Below are 19199 nucleotides of genomic sequence, written 5' to 3'. Positions count from 1 at the left end.
TTGAATCTGCCTTAGAAACTCCAATATACATTACCTTGCACTTGGACTGCTCTTGCTTCTACAGCACACAGCTGATCAGAGCCTTTCACTTTCTTAACAAGGATCGGGAACTCAGCTACAAAAAGACACTGTCTAAAAGCAGCTTTGAAGCCATTGACCTCTGTAATTCTTCCTAATTTTACACAGATGACAAGGGTTGAATCTTGTTCTGCCTCATTTTTGCAAATGAGTACCTGGATCCACTGTCTCCAACACGTTTTAATAACTACTACAGCAAACCGTGTTTTATGTGACAAATGTCAGCAAATGAACTGAAAACCAATTGCCTACAGTATTTCAGAAGGAAAATGACATGGCAGCCTACCTGCTCCTTCTGTGGAGTGACTCATTAAAAAAGGCAGGAATAACATTCTTTGTTCCTGCCACGCAGCACGGGGTGGGCAGCACATGCTGTCACTGACAGCCTCTTTGCTTTCTTAGCACTTATTCTTGCCTTGCAATGACATGTGGGAAAGAAAAATTATATCTGAATCGCCTGGAGCTTTTTGATTTCCATTTTAAATTGTTTTCTCAGTAGCCCCTCTCCTCCTCTACGGGAAATGCATAACAACCACCAAATCACTTCATTTGTAAGACAGCATGCACTGTCAGCTCCAGTCAGTTTAAGGAGGGGTTCCCACGTACACAGCCAAGAGAAACAAAATACAACAGCTTTTCCCAATAACCTTCAAGGTACCAAGCTTCAAACCAAACCAAGAGAACCCTCTCCCAGAAAAACAACAATAAGTAATGAGTATTCTGGATTTTAAAGGTAATCTAGGCAGTGCCACTAAGAGAACCAAAACACTTTTATTGTGTTGAACATTCTCAGGAAAACGTGTGTTTCCTGGCACAGCTCATCCTCCCTGGAGGGTCTGAAACTCTACCCATCCCAGGGCAGCAATTTCACTGGGCACAGCACAAGAGCAGCCACTCTACTCCTGATGTTACACCACCAAAACACCAAATTAGAGATATCAACAGAGAAAGAATATGCCTTTCAACCAACATAACTCATGGAGGTGTAAAGCTAGTCCTTGCTCCATCATTCAGATTACAGATACCAGGGCACCAACGGGAAAGCAGCAGTCCAGGACAGGGCAGGAGTCTCTAACACGGTCAGAAAGTCAGCTCAGACCAGCCAAGGATCACCAACACACTCCTGACCCTGCTCATTGCAAACAGGACAGAAGCTACATTTCATTTTAGCCTGCAAGTGACCTTCATATTAAACCCATCCTTACAACCTCTACTTCTTATTTGAACCACCACCATCAAAGATCGAATGCTCTGAATCATTCAGCTCCCTCAAGCTTTCTTGTGTGAGCCTCCAGGCCTCCTGCATTTAGGTGCTGGAGCCCCATCTATAATGCAATACATTATTAGATCTGCTTTCCCCTGCAATATTAATGTCAGTGCCCATGCTATTTCTCACCAACCTGACTATCATGCATGTAAAATGTCTAAAGTAACTGTGGCTGGAAGAACAACACAAAGCATTAAGTCACTTAACAAGGGGGAAAAAAGCATTGCCTTTGACTGGCAGGGTTGTTCAGAGCACATGGCAGTAAGCATGTTTTACACCTCTAATGCACAACCCAGCAGGAAAAATGCTAAAGTTGGAAACTGAAGCATTCAAACTTAAAAAGTGCCAGAATTCAAGCTGCCTAAACAACACTAATTTGCCCATCCCATGTGTATAAGGTCTAGAATTATGCAACCGAAATATTTCCCTTCATAATCTGTCTCACCAAGGGCACAGATTGGCTGATGCTCACTCCACATGCTATTCCTTTTCCTTTTAAATGGCATATTATTGTTTGTTCTTCACAGGGAAGCCATAGACTTATTTGTCACACATCATTCAAATCCCATTCTGAAGGCAGAATTTTTATCTTTCAGATAAACAAGTTATCTTTCTTAATGACCCATGTGAGACGAGATGATAGCATTAATGTCATTTTGCAACGGGAAAATGAAAACAAGGAGATGTAAGTAAAATGCTTCCATTCCTTTTTTTGGTGCCTCAACTGAGACTTCCAAGACACGATTTTCAGGAAATTTAAAAATTACTATAAGGCACTCCATGGATATGTCTACCCAGCACAACTCCACAACTTGCAGATGCTTTAGGCAGTTTTCCTACCATGGTAAGTCTAGTTTAAGTAACTTAACCTAGGGAATTTGAGAATCCTACAACACAGAAGCATGGTAGCTCTCTAGGACAAAGCCCTGCTGCCTCAGCTATTCTGGCTTTCTTCCTCTTCCAGTGATTCTCCCCCCCTCACTCCTATTTCTTCACCTTCATCAACCACTTTCTTCACCACAGCTCTGACTCACAAATAAGGCACTCTGCTCTCTGAATGATACAATCGTTCCTAATAAACATATCTTGTTTATTAGGATATAATATAGGATATAATACATTAGGATATAGTGCAACACTGTGCTCCTATTTAGATTATTGATAACTTTGATGTTTTTAGAAAGACACTTTTCAAAATTCCTCCTGCAGCATCAGGAACTAGTCCACTTGGATCATCATTGGAGGGGGATGACATTTTCCTGCAAGCAGGCAATTTCTCAGAATCCCACAAGGAGCAAGACAGTGATTCAAGTCTTTAGACAGACTCATCTTCCTCATTCACAGCTCCCTGTCCTAATTTTCCTCTCCGCTCTTGACCTTCCTGTCCACATTCAGTCCCTCGTGCTCTTTTCACCCAGACAATCTGAATTCTTTCATATCAGAGTTACCTTGCCTCCCCAATGCCCTTATGCAGGCCTCTAGTCCATGGGTCTCTCCCAGCTCCTGACTTCACTAAACAAGAGCCAGAGCAAAAAGGTTCCTTACTGTCCATCCTATCCCTTTCCTCTGCCTGTTCAGAGTCCTACTTCAGCTCCCAGTCTGCAGCTCCTAACACAGTCCATGTTCCCTGTGTTCTTTAATCAATTATGTTAGAATGGTTTAGTAAAAGTAAGTTAAAAACAGGAGAGGAAAACCTGAATACTTTAAAAGGGCAAAGCATTTTCTACTTTTATTCAAAGAGCTGTGGTGAGCATAATTATGCAAATTCAAAAAACTTGTCATAGTTGACCTTTTCAAAACACGTGTGTCCATGGGCCTAACATACAATTCATTGGTGAACCCTGAAATTTATTAAAGGTCAGCAGTTCTAGAACTGCATCTCATTTCATCATTAAAAAACTTATTTAACATGCAGCCATCAGCAATCTTCAATGAAAAACAAACTTGCTTTAAAACAGGTAAAAATTTAGAAAAACCTGTACCTTTAAAAAGTTCTGTAAAAGGAAAAGAAAAAAACTGTTCTTGCTACATAAACTATCAGCTTACTTGGTGTTCTGAGAATTCAACAAGGCTAAAATCCAAAGATTTTGGATTTTGAAGCCCTAGAAGCATATCTGGTAAATGATGAGGAGTCATTACTAATTCAAACTAAGTTAATTCTGGTAGTGTGTAGAGTAAGTCTAAAATCTCACAGTGTTTAAATTCTTCAGAGCTTGGCTGTTTCTTCTGCGCTATTGCTCCAAGAACTGTGTCGCAGACCTTTGTGCTCCTTTGGGGGGGATTGTTCTCCACCTTTACAATCTCATTCGCAGCAACACAGTCTCTCCTCACCTTGAGAACCAGTTCACACTACAATCTTTCTGTGAAGAGCTCACACAGACCCCGGCATAACACCGAGTAAAATGAATCCGTGAAGATTTCTGTGGCATTGGGACTGGGCAAGGAGGGATTTTGTACAGAAAATGCACAAAAGTTAAACCAAAACAAGAAAATCCCATGTTTTCACAAACATTCACAAGCCTCAATGCGGTTCCTCTTATGCTGTATTATTTTTTACGCAGCATCCACTTGAAAAAATTCAAGTATTTTTTTCTTACAAAAAAACCTGAAACACGATGACAAATAGGCAAAGCTGCCCTTAATTAGAACAGTAGTTACAACAAAAAATACTGATCCCTGTTCCATGATGAAAATGACAGAACTATGGCTTTTACTAAGGGAATGAAGAAATACACATACAAAAAGCTAAGGGCCAGATCAAACAGAATTAGCTGCCAGAGCATCACAGAAGATTTTGAATCTATGATAATTTATAGCAAGGAAGGCAGTTTGTCCTTGAAGCTCAAGGACATTTTTTCATTAAAGAACAAATATTTTTTCTGGAATTTACATGCAGTACAAGCCTTCACTTTCTGAATTAACCTTCCACACAGCAGCATCACTGTCTATAGGATCAATGTAATTTTTTTCCACTGGTATCTACACTCTGAGAAATAAGTTCTTCAACTGCTTCTTGTACAAGAGATGGAAGGACATTATAAAATATCAGATGGCTCCCTAACAGGCTCTTTGAGATTCAAATAAGGTTACATTATTCACCCCACCATATAAGACCACAACAGGGTTGATTACAGAAATACTGCTACAGGTCTGTGTCAAATCAATAATGTGACACGGTGTCAAGCTTATCAGAGAGTTTTAACTGTTTATTTTCATTTAGCACCTGCCTGCAGCGTGTGTCACCACCAGGAACATTCCATGAGGTCCCAAACCATCGGCACAAGGACACCAAATATAGCCTGGGACACAGCAGCTGGAACTATCCTGCCATAGTTATTCCAATTTCATCCGAGAGGGTCAGCAACTTAGGATCCATTTCTGGAGATAATGGAATACCTCAGTAATTATTCAGTAGCCAACCAAATAACTTATATTAGCTAACAGACCTCCCTTTTGCACCTCTGCCCTCACACACATGCCAGGAGGTGGTGCTGTCCTTCAGATGCTCTGAATACACTCGTTGCTCTTTCTGTGTAACATATTTATGCAGATAAAAGACTTCACTAGATCAGGGGGACTTTATGCAAGTGCACAAGCCCACGTGTGCATGCACATGACAACAGCTGAAGATTCAAATTTCATGCAAAGTAACTAGTAAATGCACAGTCAACAATTTTAAAAATTCCAACTTTATCAGTTCCTAATGATCCCAATTTGAATGCACTTGTTCTGAAAGGCACAGAAACTCTTTAGTGCTTTGCATGAATTCAAATCATTGGCTGTAACTCACAGAGAATAAACCTGTTGTGTCACCCATCTGTAACAGCCATCTGGGACAGATGTTTTAAATGGAAACCACCACGAGATTTAGGGTTCACAATCAACTGATCATACATCTTGATCATTTACCCCCTGAATGACCCAATAAGAAATTATGGATCCCACCTGACTGAAGGAAGCAATACAGATACTTTACATTGGCTTCCTTCCCTGATACATCAACAGTCCAGAAAGAGGATCAGTGCTATGCCTGCACCATCCTATCCCATCCTACCCAACCCCTGCTGCTTGGAGTGCTAAAGCTCACCTGAATTTTTTATGGGCATGGAATTGATGATCCATTATGTATGCAAAGGCAGGCAGACTACTTGTTTGCTCCTATTTACTTGCTACCAAGGACCGTAGTTTCTTAAGCCAAATAAATCGCCCTTAAAACATGTTAACAATCAACAAGCATAAATATTTTTTATATATTTCTGAAACAAAATTATTAGCTATTCACATCCAAGTTCTGTCAACTCCATTGCATGTCCATCTGGCAGACAGTTGCATTATTTATTTGCTGTCACACTTAATAAATTGATTTACTGGCATTTAAAGATGTCATCTTTACTCATTACAATTTCAATGATCACTTCAGCACTGCCAGCATTGTACCAATGACCCAAGTTTCAACATTTAATCTCTACTTAGATTGAATTCCACATATAAAGCAGTATATGAAGAGAGAGAAGACACTGAAAGACTATGCTGTTCTCATTCAAAGTTCATTGATCTCTATATGGTAACAATTTGATGAGAAAGTTAATTTAGGGACTCAGCTGCAACATACATTTTTCAAGCTCAAGGTAAACTTCAGAACTGGTGACACTGCAATGAAGAATTAAGGTAAATAGGCCTGATAGACAAGAATGGGACTATATCAGGCTCACAAAAATTAAAAGCTACCCAAGTGGTCACACATCACAGCCACTGTCCTAACAGCCACAGGAGGAATGAGACCACATCCTCAGAGACAATTCTTACTGCCCAGCAAAGTTTGGGGCAGATGCTGCTTACCCTCAGCCACATCTTCTTCATGCTCTTCCAAGTACACTTCCAAATTATTTTAGCTGCAGTGCCAGAGACCAGAACTCCATTTCTGCCCCGAGATATTTCAGGCTGGCAAATACCAGCAGCACCCCAGTTTATTAAGGGAATCCTTTAAAAAACGGATCAGCTTGGAAAATGCATCAAAACACAAGACATTTAAGATGCTTTGGACTATCTTCTAGGACACTCTAAGTGACATGTGCAAGAGATATTCAAGAAAAAACACAATGACCACCCAAGCTCCCTGTACGTGTCTCCCCAGTTTGTTCGCTCCAACACAGCCTGGCAAGCAAACAGCTCCACAACCATCACCACTGACTGAGGGGCTTCTGCTGAGAAGGTGACCACCAGTGTATTTCTGCAACACTCTTCAAGCCAGGGGGGCTCAAAAACACACAACAGCATCTTAGGAAGGAGAGGACATATGTGCAGAGGTCAAGAGCTAACATGAGCATGCACATGCACTTCAACTGGAAACTGAACTCCAGCTGAAATAACACCACCTCCCCTACACTGACACCCCTGGGCAGCATAGGAACTAAACACAGCAGCGACCTGCAACTCCCAGCCACACACACACACATATATATCACAGCCAAGCCAAATGACAGGAAAAGTTGGAATTTTGATCATGCCCCACTGGAGAAAAACATAATTAAAACCATTAGGTTTGGAAAACTTCCAGCTCCATGAATCTGACAAAGACATTTATGATGATAGAAGAATAATAATGTCCAGTAAAATCCCTGTACGTAAAAGCACTAAAAGAGTTTTATAGTCAGAAATCCAAGGGAAGAACATTTTATAGAAATTGATGTGCAACTCCTATAGAAAAGGAACAGCACGACTCTTCCATTCCATAAACTGAAGCTTAACTTCACAGCTCTCTATATCCTATGACACTTCTCCTGTCAGACTAAACATCTCTTGTTTTGCTGCAAGAGCAACGTGTTCCACAGGATATTTTTGAGGAAAATTAACTCGAGGCTTCAATGAAAAGAGAGCAAAGTCCTTTCTGTGATAACTAATTTCTGACGCTTCGATCCACTTTGCATTACTATGCTTTAGAGGATGCCTAAGATGAGAAGGAATTCATAACACCATCCACCAAGAGAGGTGCATTACAGTAAGGCATATTGACATGCTTGCTCTTTTTATCGATCCATGCAGCAGGTTCTTACTTGAAGTAACATAAAGAGAAATATCACATTACTTGAAAAGAAAAAAAACCATTTCACAGTTTTTGGAAAAAGCATTTGGCAGAGTGCTACCATCTGCACCAATATTTGAAAACCAAGCTACTCAAATATGCATAATGTACTTAATCTTAACAAGATATTTGAAAATTAGAGGCTTTTTATTACATTTTCCAAAGCAGCATCACTTTGCATATTGAATATTAGATCCATCTGGAAAAGTGACACTTGAAACAATGATGCCTTTTCAAGTCCATACCACCTTGTTATATCAGGCTATTCATACATAACGAACATATGACTTCTGGAAGCTGCTTTTGGGAAATAAGGGTAAGGGGAGACAAAAACTACAAAGATTGCTCATATGGTGACCATAAAAATGATGAGGCTCTCGAAAACATGTATACTGAAGTGTTGTGATCATTTCCTGCAATTTCGCCTGTTTATTTTAGAATCAGGCACATGAGAGCAGCTTAGAGGACACCTCCCTTCTTGAATGGGTTTGAGAGCTTCAAGAGGTTAAGAATTTCACAGCTGATTAGACTGACAAACAATTCCAATTTTGGATCAGTCCAAGCAGTAAGCGACATAAGAAAAGAATTTCCAACACACACGCACTGGAGCTGGAACCTGTTTGGGATTGCACCTGTCAGAGCCCACAAACTGGAGATAGACACTGTGGCCACTCATAGTTTATTTAAAGAAAACTTCTTCTGCCACCCTGCCTCTGTGCCTCTCAGTCATCACCCCGCTTTTGTTTCACGTATTTGCTGTTTAAGCCTAGGAAAAGTGGATTGAAGGCTCTACTCATTTTAACTCAGCAACGTAGCTGCCAACTAAACCTCCTTGACTACAGCACTTTACCTAACCACAATGCTTACAGTACAGAAGGATTCTTTCCATTTTATCCCGAGCCTCACCCTGAACAGTGCACCTGGAGCAGACATCCAGGAAAGGGGGCAGAGTGCAAGAAAAAACTCCTGGAATGATTAATTAACAGAGTAGTCAAAACCAGTTAGGCTTTGTAGGAGCATTGTTACACTTTACTGTCACAGGTCAGTGCCATAATCAAGGTAAGGCTTTGGGAAAAAGGTAGTTGCAAAGTCCTTCTACACAGTCAGTAAGTTTCTAATAGCAGCCTGTCATACCTTACAGGCTTTTGTAAGATCTGGAAGACTACAAAGTATAGACTTCAGAGCAATGTGCTGCTGTGTGTTCCAAGCTGCTGAGCAAACCGTAGGAGAGGGACTGCAAAGCAGAAGCGAAAAAGAAACCTCAAGTTGACTTAGGGCCATTTGCTCTAGAAAAACAATAATTTCCCTGGAAAATGTTCTAAACAGATGAATTTTATCAGGAGGCTGGATGTGAGCTGTTCATCCAAGAAATGCTCAGTAATGAAAGACTAACATGCACTTTACTTTAGGGGGTTTGAACATAACACTATCCTCCCACCTTCGAATCAACTGCTCTGAACTTCTTTGTGCACAATATTTACAATGCCCGCTTTTGTTCTTATGCTAGCAGCAGAAAGAATACCTTCTTTGAGCAAACAGACCTGGAGAGACTGCAGAAATTTGCCAAATATTGATTTTGTTAGGGATGAGCTTAAAATTTCCACCTTGCTTCAGCTTCACACAGAATGAACTTTTACAAACTGATTTTTAAAACAAATGTATTATACTGTATTAAAAGAAGTGAATTATACTACTTCAAACAATAAACTGAAACATCTATTATAATTGAGAACAGTAGAAATCTACACTTAAGGGTAAAACAGTACACTAGAAAAATGATGTCCTAAGAGGTTCTCTCTGAATACATTAAGGAAACACTTTACTCTAAGGATGACTGAGCATGGAGCAGGTCACTTTGGGAAGCTATGGAGTCTCCAGCCTTGGAGATATTAAAAAGCCATCTGGACGTGGTCTAATACCTTTGAGTTTATGTTCTATCAAACCAGATTTGGTGAATACAAGTTATAACTGAGGAAACTGACAATTCAATATATAAGCCCGTACTTCTGTTGGAAACCAAGTTAAAAAAATGTTATAGGGAGTGCAGTCTTCTCCTGAACAACATCTGTGAAAAGCATGCCAAGCATCCAAGAATTACAGAAGCATTACCTGCTTGTAGTTCTCCGGTTGTCTAACAAGATCTGTTTCTGTGACAGAAAAATGTCCAAGGACCTGGTCCACACGGGAGCCACTAGTGAATAAATGGATCTGAAATAGATTGATTTAAAAGGTATTTGTCAGTGCAAGGACCAGACCATTTGCAAGATCATTAGCTAACATCTAACAGTTGGTACGGATTGGTGATGTGAACCAGTAGTTACAAGCCCGTTCCCAATGTAACTACTACCACCAATACAACAGACCTTTTTAAAACAGCCAGAATGGAAAGGATGAACATGCACCACAATTATCTCACAAAACAGTCCATCTGGTAGTGTTACCACATGCAGGCATTGCAATCGCTGATGCCACAGTAAAACTGAAAGATTTCTCTTTGCATCCTGTCCTAAAGTCATTTTCCTTACAGCACACATGCTCTTGTGCATAGCATGAAAGGAGAAACCATTTACGCAGATAGCAGGAGTCTTAACAGAGCTAAAGGATACCCTCAGAATAATTTTTTATTTCTTCCTTTAAAGTAGAAAATGCTACTTAGTTACAGTAAGTTTCTCTTTTGCTGCTACACACTCGGCTTTTGCTTACCAAGACCTTGTCCCAGCTGCACTGGTGCTGGTAACATCAATTACTTGATGAAGAAGCTTCCCAAGTTAGTCAAGGGAACAATAAAAAGCAATTCCTCCTATTCAGAGCTGATCCCTTTGTTACTGTAATAACTGCAGCTGCCAAACAAGATAGCAGTGCACATTTGTCAGACAATCACTCATATTTCATTAATATTTCTGCCAGAAGACAGAGAATGTTTCCTGCTTTTCTTTCTTTATTCTAATATGAACTTTATCACACACTTGGGTATTGACAACTATTTTAAAGTTGACAGGCACTGGGTAATTATCAACCCTTCCGTGAAACTTCAGAATATTTTAGCGTTCCTTTCCCAAAACTCACTTCTGGTGGCAACCATCTGTCACATGTGCAGAGCTATGCGAGTTTAAAAATAAAAGAGTACCTCCCCACACAATGTTCTTCCTTTCTTCTTGCCACTCCCCTCCCTGCTGCATTCTTGTGCAACCGGCTGCCAAACCTTTGGGCCCCACTAGCAATGAATTCCAGCCCATCTTCAAATGTACGTGGCAGCAGCATCACCGGCTAAAGCCCAAAACAAATACACTGAAGATGTAACAACAGAGTAATAAGGTGTTCCCCTGAGACCAGTCTAGATAGATACTGTAATAATCCAGTATTTGTATTTTTGCTATCTGTTACTGATAACCACGACATACCGAAGATAAAACAACGTTTAAAGAGGGAAACTGTACCAAGGTAAAAGCAGCAGGTGAAAGGGTGAGAGACAGAGCACGTATAGCTGTTGCTTCATGGCACTGGAATACACCAAGGTGGAGGCAGGAATCAGACTCTGATTTAACCTCGCAGTGACCTTGGCATGAGAGTACAGGCACAGCCCCCCACTTAGCACCACTTCTGGGGAGCTTCCAGTACCAACTCCTAAACGCCCTTGAGCTTAGACAAGCTGCTCTCCCTGCAGGGTGTCTAATCCACCTAAGAGAAGATGAAAAGGGGGCTTGTTCATAGCTCACACACATTTGCATGAGAGGAAAAAATTCCACTGCATCAAAGGATGTGCTTTTGAGATCTAATGGCAGATTCAATTTAGGAAAAAAAGGAAAGATTTTCAAACCAAATAGACAAGAAATATATAAATAACCACTGTAGTAATTTACAGAGGAACATGGTAGATTCTTCATGTCAAGACAGAGATGCATCTAACAATTGCAGTTTAGCTCACTCAAGAATTACTGACAATGAGGTAATTACCCAGCACCGGTCAGTCTCTGCCCTCTATTATTCAGAGATCAAGACTTTATCCTTGTTCCTTTACTCTTACCACATCATCAGGTATATAGATATGACCAATCCAATCCACTGCACTACATCTTATTTTATACTGTTTATCTTAGGAGAAGGCACAAGAAATCACTCCATTCAAAGGTAGTGGCTCTCAGTGCTCCTCTGCATTCTTACCGACAAAACAAAACTCTTATAGTTTCCAATCATATTATAACCCTTATTGTTGCCTTACCATGATCTGATAATTCCAATTACGTTGAACTCTTCTTCTATTATCAAGAATTCCATTTAATATCATTTTACTCTTACTAACCTATATGCACAATCAGATATTCACCTACTTAAAAAAAAATTAATCTCTGAACCTGATTTAACCCTCCACTATTTCAGGATGGAAGATAGCTAAAAATACCCCCAGGAAATCCATCAGTTCTGCTCAAACTCACCTGTTACGCTCTTTCTTTTCACACGCTGATCGTGGAACAGTGCATTTAACAGACCGCCCAAAAAATGCCAGTCTGAAACTACAGAGTTCCTACCTGCTTTTCTGAAACTATGCAAGGCTTCTCATTCACATTTTTTAAGGCAAAGCTGTAACTCAGAGACTAAATAACAACAGCTGTTCTCTCCCGTGAATTCAAGAGGGATCAAAAACTGAGCAGACAGATATTCCTCTGGCACTCGGCAGAAAGAGGGAGAAACAGAATGGAAGAACCAAGAGGCTTGCCTTCACACGGTAATTGATCCTTCACGTTTCCATATCATTTGAAGGCATATCAGGTAAATATGTACCGCTGAGAATTTCGAGGGAATTATAATGGTATCACTACATTATACTTTCAAAGCGAGCCAACCTGTCCGCAACGACAAGCCATTATAATGTTACTCAACAGCTCATACCCTCAGGCTGCAAAATTCCTCAGCAGCAGAGAGGTTAAGATTTCCCTGAGGAAGCCTTCCTACTACAGCAGGACATGTATGCGTCTGTAGGCTTCAACATGCCTTCTGGGAGCTGAGATCACTGAAAAGCAGCTCATCAGAAGAACTAGCAGAGAGGAACAGCCAGTCAGACCACCTAACAAGCAATTTGCAGCACGTAACCAGCTGTAGCTCCAGGGAGGCTTCCCTCTTCCGCAACCTGCTCTAGGTACTGCAGAACTTCACACCATCAACCTTAAGTGGCAAGGGCAGGACCTGGAGTAGATAGAGGCCCCAGCAATATCCATACTGAAAAGGAGTGGAAGAGCAGTCATCTTCTGAATAAGCACATATTTTCCAACTGCGGTGGTTTTTTCTCAGAAAGCCCCAAATAGAGAACACGGTATTTTAGAGCCCGCGTGAGTCACAGAATGAAATCTGTGTGAGTGTCGCCACTAGTTGGCAAGAATTATAGCTCGTGATCAGCAGTAAATAAGACTGTTCCACAGCTGAGATAGATAACCTGGTAAGTTATTAAACAGAGCAAGTAAAAGCCATAATTATCATTTTGTAGAGAAAGCCCTCTGTAAATCTGTCAGCATAATTAAAAAACATAACACTCATTAGCCTTTTGCACACTGTGTTTGTGGTTTATTAGACAAAAGGAGCAGCTCACATAGAGGTCATATTGGGTCAGCTCAGCCTTCAACACATGCAATAGTTTAAAAGTTTTGAAATTAATGCACCAGTATGAGGAATTTCTCCAGAGTCATGAAATATCAATTACAGTTTACGCAGCTGTTAAATTGTGCAAGTATGTTACATTCTGTGTTACTGTAAATGTTAACATTAATGTGGCTCTGTAATGAAGTCCCTTCAAAAGTCCCTTTTACCTTCCAACTCTCCTGCTTTTAATTCAGACTAAAATATAAATCAGGACATTGCACTTTATTACAGCACTGAACAGAACTCCCACAGCTGCACACATGTATTTGAGCACACATAATATCAGTGTGGGATCACAGAGGGAGGGAGGTTGGGCTCTGTTCTACCCTCCTCTGTTTACATCCGTGGTGGCAGCCCTTCTACACACTGCAAAACAGCCTAACCACTAGAGTCATCACCAGCACCACTACTGCTTTCAGTTTAGTCCAGTGATGATTGTTGGAGAAGGCAGTAATGGTAGCTTTAGGAAACTGGATGAACAGACAAACAATCTCCTTCCTGCTTATTCTTCCAGATTCTGGAAATCATGGTCCAGGGACCTGGCACCATAACTAACCTGTCTCTTAGATTTGTCTGACTGTAGCTGTCCTAACTTTCGAAGACGTTTTTCCTTCAGAGATAAAAAATAAGTCCAAGTTTATTTCAAAGTACAGCCTCCCCCAGGAAGGTCATCATCTCCTCATCTCCCCTGTCAACAAGTTTAGCATGTTGCCAATCAGCACCATCTCCTCATTATTTCAGTGTTTGATCTGGACCGTTGAGACTATCTCTGCTCGTACTTGAGGTCTTAGGTTTGACCTGCTCTTAATTCTTCCTTGGGCTCATTAACTGCAAGCTGAGGCACTGGAGCTGCCTAATGACTTGTTACTGTCAAGTACTACATAAATCAGACAGCTGATGATGGGTTATGGAGGTATTTGCCTCACCTACTATAAAAATCAACACACCCTACACAGAAGTAGCTTATCAGGGGGAGAAGATGCCAATCATTTCACTTGGGTTTCACCTCTCTCAATAACATCACAGTCTGTAATCACAATGAAAAGCCAAGGACTACACCTGCACTTACAGTGAATTGTTATCTTTTGCTCCCAGGTCAGGGAAGCACATCCGCAGTGGTCAATGCAAAGCAAAAGGTTATTTTAGATGCTGCACACAGAGCACCTGATCCTTCCCCTGGTGCTGTCAATCAGACATCTTCCCTAGCAATCAGTTCACAGAAAGAACAAAATGTAACCTCATTATAGTTTTCAGCACTGCTCCGTCAGACACAGGACTAAAACCAAGAAGGCACCTTCATTCAGAGGTGAAGATGATCCTGACAACTTTCTGATAAATGTTCTTGGAGAAGAAATTTCCCAAAACTGTTTTTAGTATCAAAAAAAAGAGGTTTTCTGTGAGGATTCTGAGTACAATAATAACTGACTCCATTTAAGTTATCCAGAGAGATAAGAATGGAAAAAGGTGGCCCAAGGAAAACAATGTTTAATAACTTATAGGACTATCTTCAGAACCAGATTTTTACTTTGTCTCTGCAGTCACCACCACTGTCAACTCTGGGACTGAAGGCTGTTTCCATCCTAAACAGACATAATGCTCCCAGATGTGTCTGATTTCCAGACAGGCATCTAAACATTCATAAACAGAAACAGAACTGGAATCTTAGCAATGCAGAGATTATTACTGATCCCTGATTTAAAACCAGGTTGATTCTGGGTTCTGCTCAGATGCAGCCTAGTACTTTGGAATGGGAAACTGCATTTTATTTTGCTATTACTTTCCATATTTGTGCTCAATATTTTGAATCCACGTTTCCAGGGAAGTTAAGAGTTCTGAATCACTACTTCTTGTCTGTGGGACCAGAATGCTCTGTCTTGTTTCTACCAGGCATTTTCTAGAACAATCAGAACAGCCTATGGCTGCAGAAGTGACTAATGTGCAAACCTGCAAAGGACACTTTTATACAATTATAACTTTACAAACATAACTGTACATATTGCATTTTCTCATGGTTCTGCTGCACTGGGGAAAGGTGGAGGTATTTACATTTAGAGTAATTCACTCTTATCTGCAGAAAAGGCAGAACTAGCAAACAAGAATAATTTGTACATTTAGCTCCAGCTGACAAGGCTTTTAAATAATAAACAACGTCATAGTGGGTTAGAAGAATCATTTACCTTGTGCAAAAGCTTGCACTGCTCTTGGTGCTGAGCATGCAGACTCTGCCATTGGAACCTCAGCCTCCCATTTAACCACTGAAGGTATCGAACATCCACTCTGTCTTCCAGCCCACATTCAGGTGTTGTTTCAGGTGTACCCTTCTGGATGTTAGGCAGATCATCTTCACACTAAAAGGAGAAAAGAATACAAAAACGTTTTAAATTAGTTTGAACACTTTCAAGTCATTTGGTAGTGAAAAACATACAAGCTATATAGGCTAAAGAGGGAAAAAAACCCCCAACAATGAAGTCAATTTCAGCAGCACAGAAAAATTGCCATCTTTTAGAATACAGGACTGGGAACAGCCTAAACAAGTAGAGAAGTGTGGAATAAATATCAGCTTCTCAGCTGTGACTTGGTGAGCCGTCTCCTCTCCCATCTTTCATTTTCCATACCCAGGAAGACACAGTGTTCCTGAGACAGCAAGCATGTTCTTTACCCAGATGGGAAAAATCACATTTGACTAGATTCTAATATGTCAGAGAACAGATTTAGCTCCTCCAGTGTCTTCCTGAGACCCTATTTTGTAAATCAATGACTTATATAAGGACAAAATCGTGGGCCTGTGCTTACCCAGCTATTTTCTTTTCTCCATCTAGCACTTCCCATCTGGCAGGATAGAGGAAAAGAAAAAACGATGCAGCTGGCAATGGCCACAGAGGCACTCCCGGTTACAGTTTTATCGCCTGTCTTGCTTGTCTTGCCTATCTCTAGAGTAATTTGGAAAGAAGAAGGGTGTCTCAGTTTAACGAGACAGAAGTGTTTGCTAAGGAGGGCAAGTTATGAAGAAGACCAAGCTCCTCTCCCTAAGTAATTATAAATCTGAAATTGAGAGAAGTTGTAACAATATCCACCCCAAATTTTTTCATACCAACGCACTATATCAAACTAAACCTTTCCAACCATATAAATACATACATTACCCCAACTATACACATATTACAAATACTTACATACAAATATAGGCACAGTGTTATGCGCAGTTCACACAAAGATAAGGTCCCCTTGGGGTATACATCATTTTTCTCCATCTTACTGCATTATCCACCAAGTGCAGCCTGGTCCTTGAGCAAAAACAATCCCACAAATGGGTTTGCCTTTGCTTGAGACAGGGTTAATCCAAACTGTTTTACCTAACATACCCCTCAGGTGTATTACAGGAACTTCATCTACGGTGTGAAGGGACTCTGACTGGGCAGGGCCGGCTCGACTGACAGAGCCTCTAGTGTTGACTAACCATGTAGCCTTTGCTAGGTGCTGATCCCAGTGCTCGAACGTTCCTCCACCCAACGCCTTCAAGGTGGTTTTCAACAGTCCATTATACTGTTCAGCCTTCCCTGCAGCTGCTGCATGGTATGGGATGTGGTACACCCACTCGATGCCATGCTCCTTCACCCAGGTGGTAACGAAGCTGTTCTTGAAATGGGTCCTGTTATCTGACTCAATCCTCTCTGGGGTGCCGTGTCGCCACAGGACTTGCTTTTCAAGGCCCAGGATGGTATTTCGGGCAGTGGTGTGGGGCACCTGATGCGTCTCCAGCCATCCTGTGGTGGCTTCCACCACGGTGAGCACAGAACGCTTACCTTGGCGAGCTCGTGGCAGCGTGATGTAATCAACTTGCTAGGCCTCCCCATATCTATACTTACTCCAACATCCACCATACCACAGGGGCTTCACTCTCTTAGCCTGTTTAATGGCAGCACGTGTCTCACAGTTATGGATAACCTGGGCAATAGTGTCCATGGTTAAATCCGTCCCTCGGTCTTGCACCCATCTATAGGTGGCATCTCTGCCCTGATGGTCTGAGGCATCGTGGGCCCACTGAGCTAGGAACAACTCTCTCTTGTGCTGCCAATCCAGATCCACCTGTGAGACCTCGACTCATGCAGCTCGCTCTGCCTGTTCATTGTTGCGATGCTCCTCATTGGCTCAGTTTTTGGGCACGTGGGCATCTACCTGGCGGACTCTCACAATCAGCTTCTCTGCCCAGGTGGCAATGTCTTGCCACATATTGGCAGCCCAGATGGGTTTCTCTCTGTGTTTCCAACTGGCCTTCTTCCATCTATCCAATCACCCCCACAGAGCATTGGCCACCATCCATGAGTCAGCATAGAGGTAAAGTCTTGGCCACTTCTCTCATTCAGCGATGTCCAGGGCCAGCTAGACAGCTTTGAGCTCTGCAAATTGACTCAATCCACCTTCTCCTTCAGTAGCTTCTGCAATTTGTCATGTGGGGCTCCATACAGCTGCTCTCCATTTTCGGTTCGTCCCTACAATGCGACAGGAACCATCAGTGAAAAGGGTGTGGTGTGTTTCTCCTTCTGGCAGTTGACTGTATGATGGAGCTTCCTCAGCCCGTACCACCAGCTCTTCTTCCTCCTCATCTGCTAGACCCAAGTGCTCACCTTCAGGCCAAATTGTGATGATTTCGAGGATCCCAAGGCGACTCGGGTTTCTAATTCAGGTGGAAAAGAAAGTGTGATCAGAGCGATCCACTTGCTCCATGTAGCATCAGTGGCATGATGTGTAGAGGGTGCCTTTCCCTTGAACATCCAGCTCAACACTGGTAGTCAAGGCACCAGGAGGAGTTGTGATTCTGTGCCAATCACCTCTGAAGCAGCTTGCACTCCTCCATAAGCTGCTAGGATCTCCTTCTCTGTTGGGGTGTAGTTGGCCTCAGATCCTCCGTAGCTTTGGCTCCAGAATCCAAGTGGGTGGCCTCGGGTCTCGCCAGGCACCTTTTGTCAGAGTCTTCAGGAAGGACCATTATCCTCAGCTGCAGAATAGAGTATGTTCTTCGCATCTGGCCCAAGGGCTACAGCGTGGGCAATCTCCTCCCTGATCTGTTCAAATGCTTGCTGCTGTTCAGGGCCCCAATGGAAATCATTCTTCTTACGGGTTACCAGATAGAGAGGGCTTACTATCTGACTGTACTCGGGGATGTGCATCCTCCAGACACCTACTGGCACCCAGGAAGGCTTGAGTTTCCTTCCTGCTGGTCATTGCAGTGATCTTGTCGATGACTTCTGTCAGGATCTGACAATGCCCATCTTGCCACTTCACCCCCAGGAATTGGATCTCTCAGGTAGGTCCCTTGACCTTACTTTTCTTTATAGTGAAACCAGCTGTCAGAAGAATCTGGATAATTTCCTTCCTCAAAAACCTCCTCTGCTGTGTCCCCTCCATATGATGATGTCGTCAATATACTGCAGATGTTCTGGAGCCTCACCCTTCTCTAGTGCAGCCTGGATCAGTCTGTGGCAGATGGTGGGACTGTGTTTCCACCCCTGGGGCAATCGGTTCCAGGTGTACTGCAACCCCTCCAGGTGAAAGAGAACTGCAGCCTACACTATAACAAAGGGAGAAGCAGAGTTTCCATTTGTTCATCTTGTCCCGCTTTCCTTCTGCTGCAGATAAAAAACCCAACAACAACCAACACCTTCATCTACTGGATGAAATTTCTGCTTGGCCAACAGCATAAAGCAACACATTTCTATCATATCTCTTTCCCAAGGAACATAGGGGGAATTCCACCTCCCCCAGCCTCTTGCACAAAGAGATCATTCACATGTACAAACAGATCTCTCCATTTTCAGCTGACTCCTGCAGATTGCAAATTAAAAGGGGAAGAAGACATGGGTAGTTTTACCTCTGATGCTTGTAACACCATTCAAAGTAAGGCTGTCAGTTTCATACAGTCTACAGAAATCACACACAATAAACACAACCCATAATTCCAAATTTTTTTACTACAACATATCACAAGAAATAGAAATAACACAGAACTGTAAAGATTTGATTATTCAGAACAGGTGTCTGATAGGTAAGGATCCGCCTCCCAGTTCTTGGACCCTCAAGACATTTCTTCAAAGTGGAAATTTAAAAAGCCTACTTGAAATATGACTGTTTTCAAGAAAGCAC

The 19199-nt window shown here is 41.8% G+C and overlaps 1 protein-coding gene across 1 annotated transcript in view; it reads right to left on the bottom strand.

Annotated features, from left to right (window-relative positions):
- TEDC1 (tubulin epsilon and delta complex 1) overlaps positions 1–19199 on the bottom strand; it is a 71658-nt gene that overhangs the window by 35292 nt on the left and 17167 nt on the right. The window contains exons 5-6 of the mRNA XM_039389797.1: positions 15236–15406; positions 9537–9635 (exon numbers count right to left, since the gene is read on the bottom strand). Of these exons, the coding sequence (XP_039245731.1) occupies positions 9537–9635; positions 15236–15406 (270 nt within the window). The remainder of the gene's footprint in view (positions 1–9536; positions 9636–15235; positions 15407–19199) is intronic.

This window comes from Pipra filicauda, unplaced genomic scaffold (assembly GCF_003945595.2).
Source record: "Pipra filicauda isolate LSUMZ 115617 unplaced genomic scaffold, ASM394559v2 scaffold76_size2844353_pilon, whole genome shotgun sequence".
Lineage (NCBI taxonomy): Eukaryota > Metazoa > Chordata > Aves > Passeriformes > Pipridae > Pipra > Pipra filicauda.
Note: the sequence above shows the minus strand (reverse complement) of the source record. Positions and strands in the feature narration are given on the sequence as shown.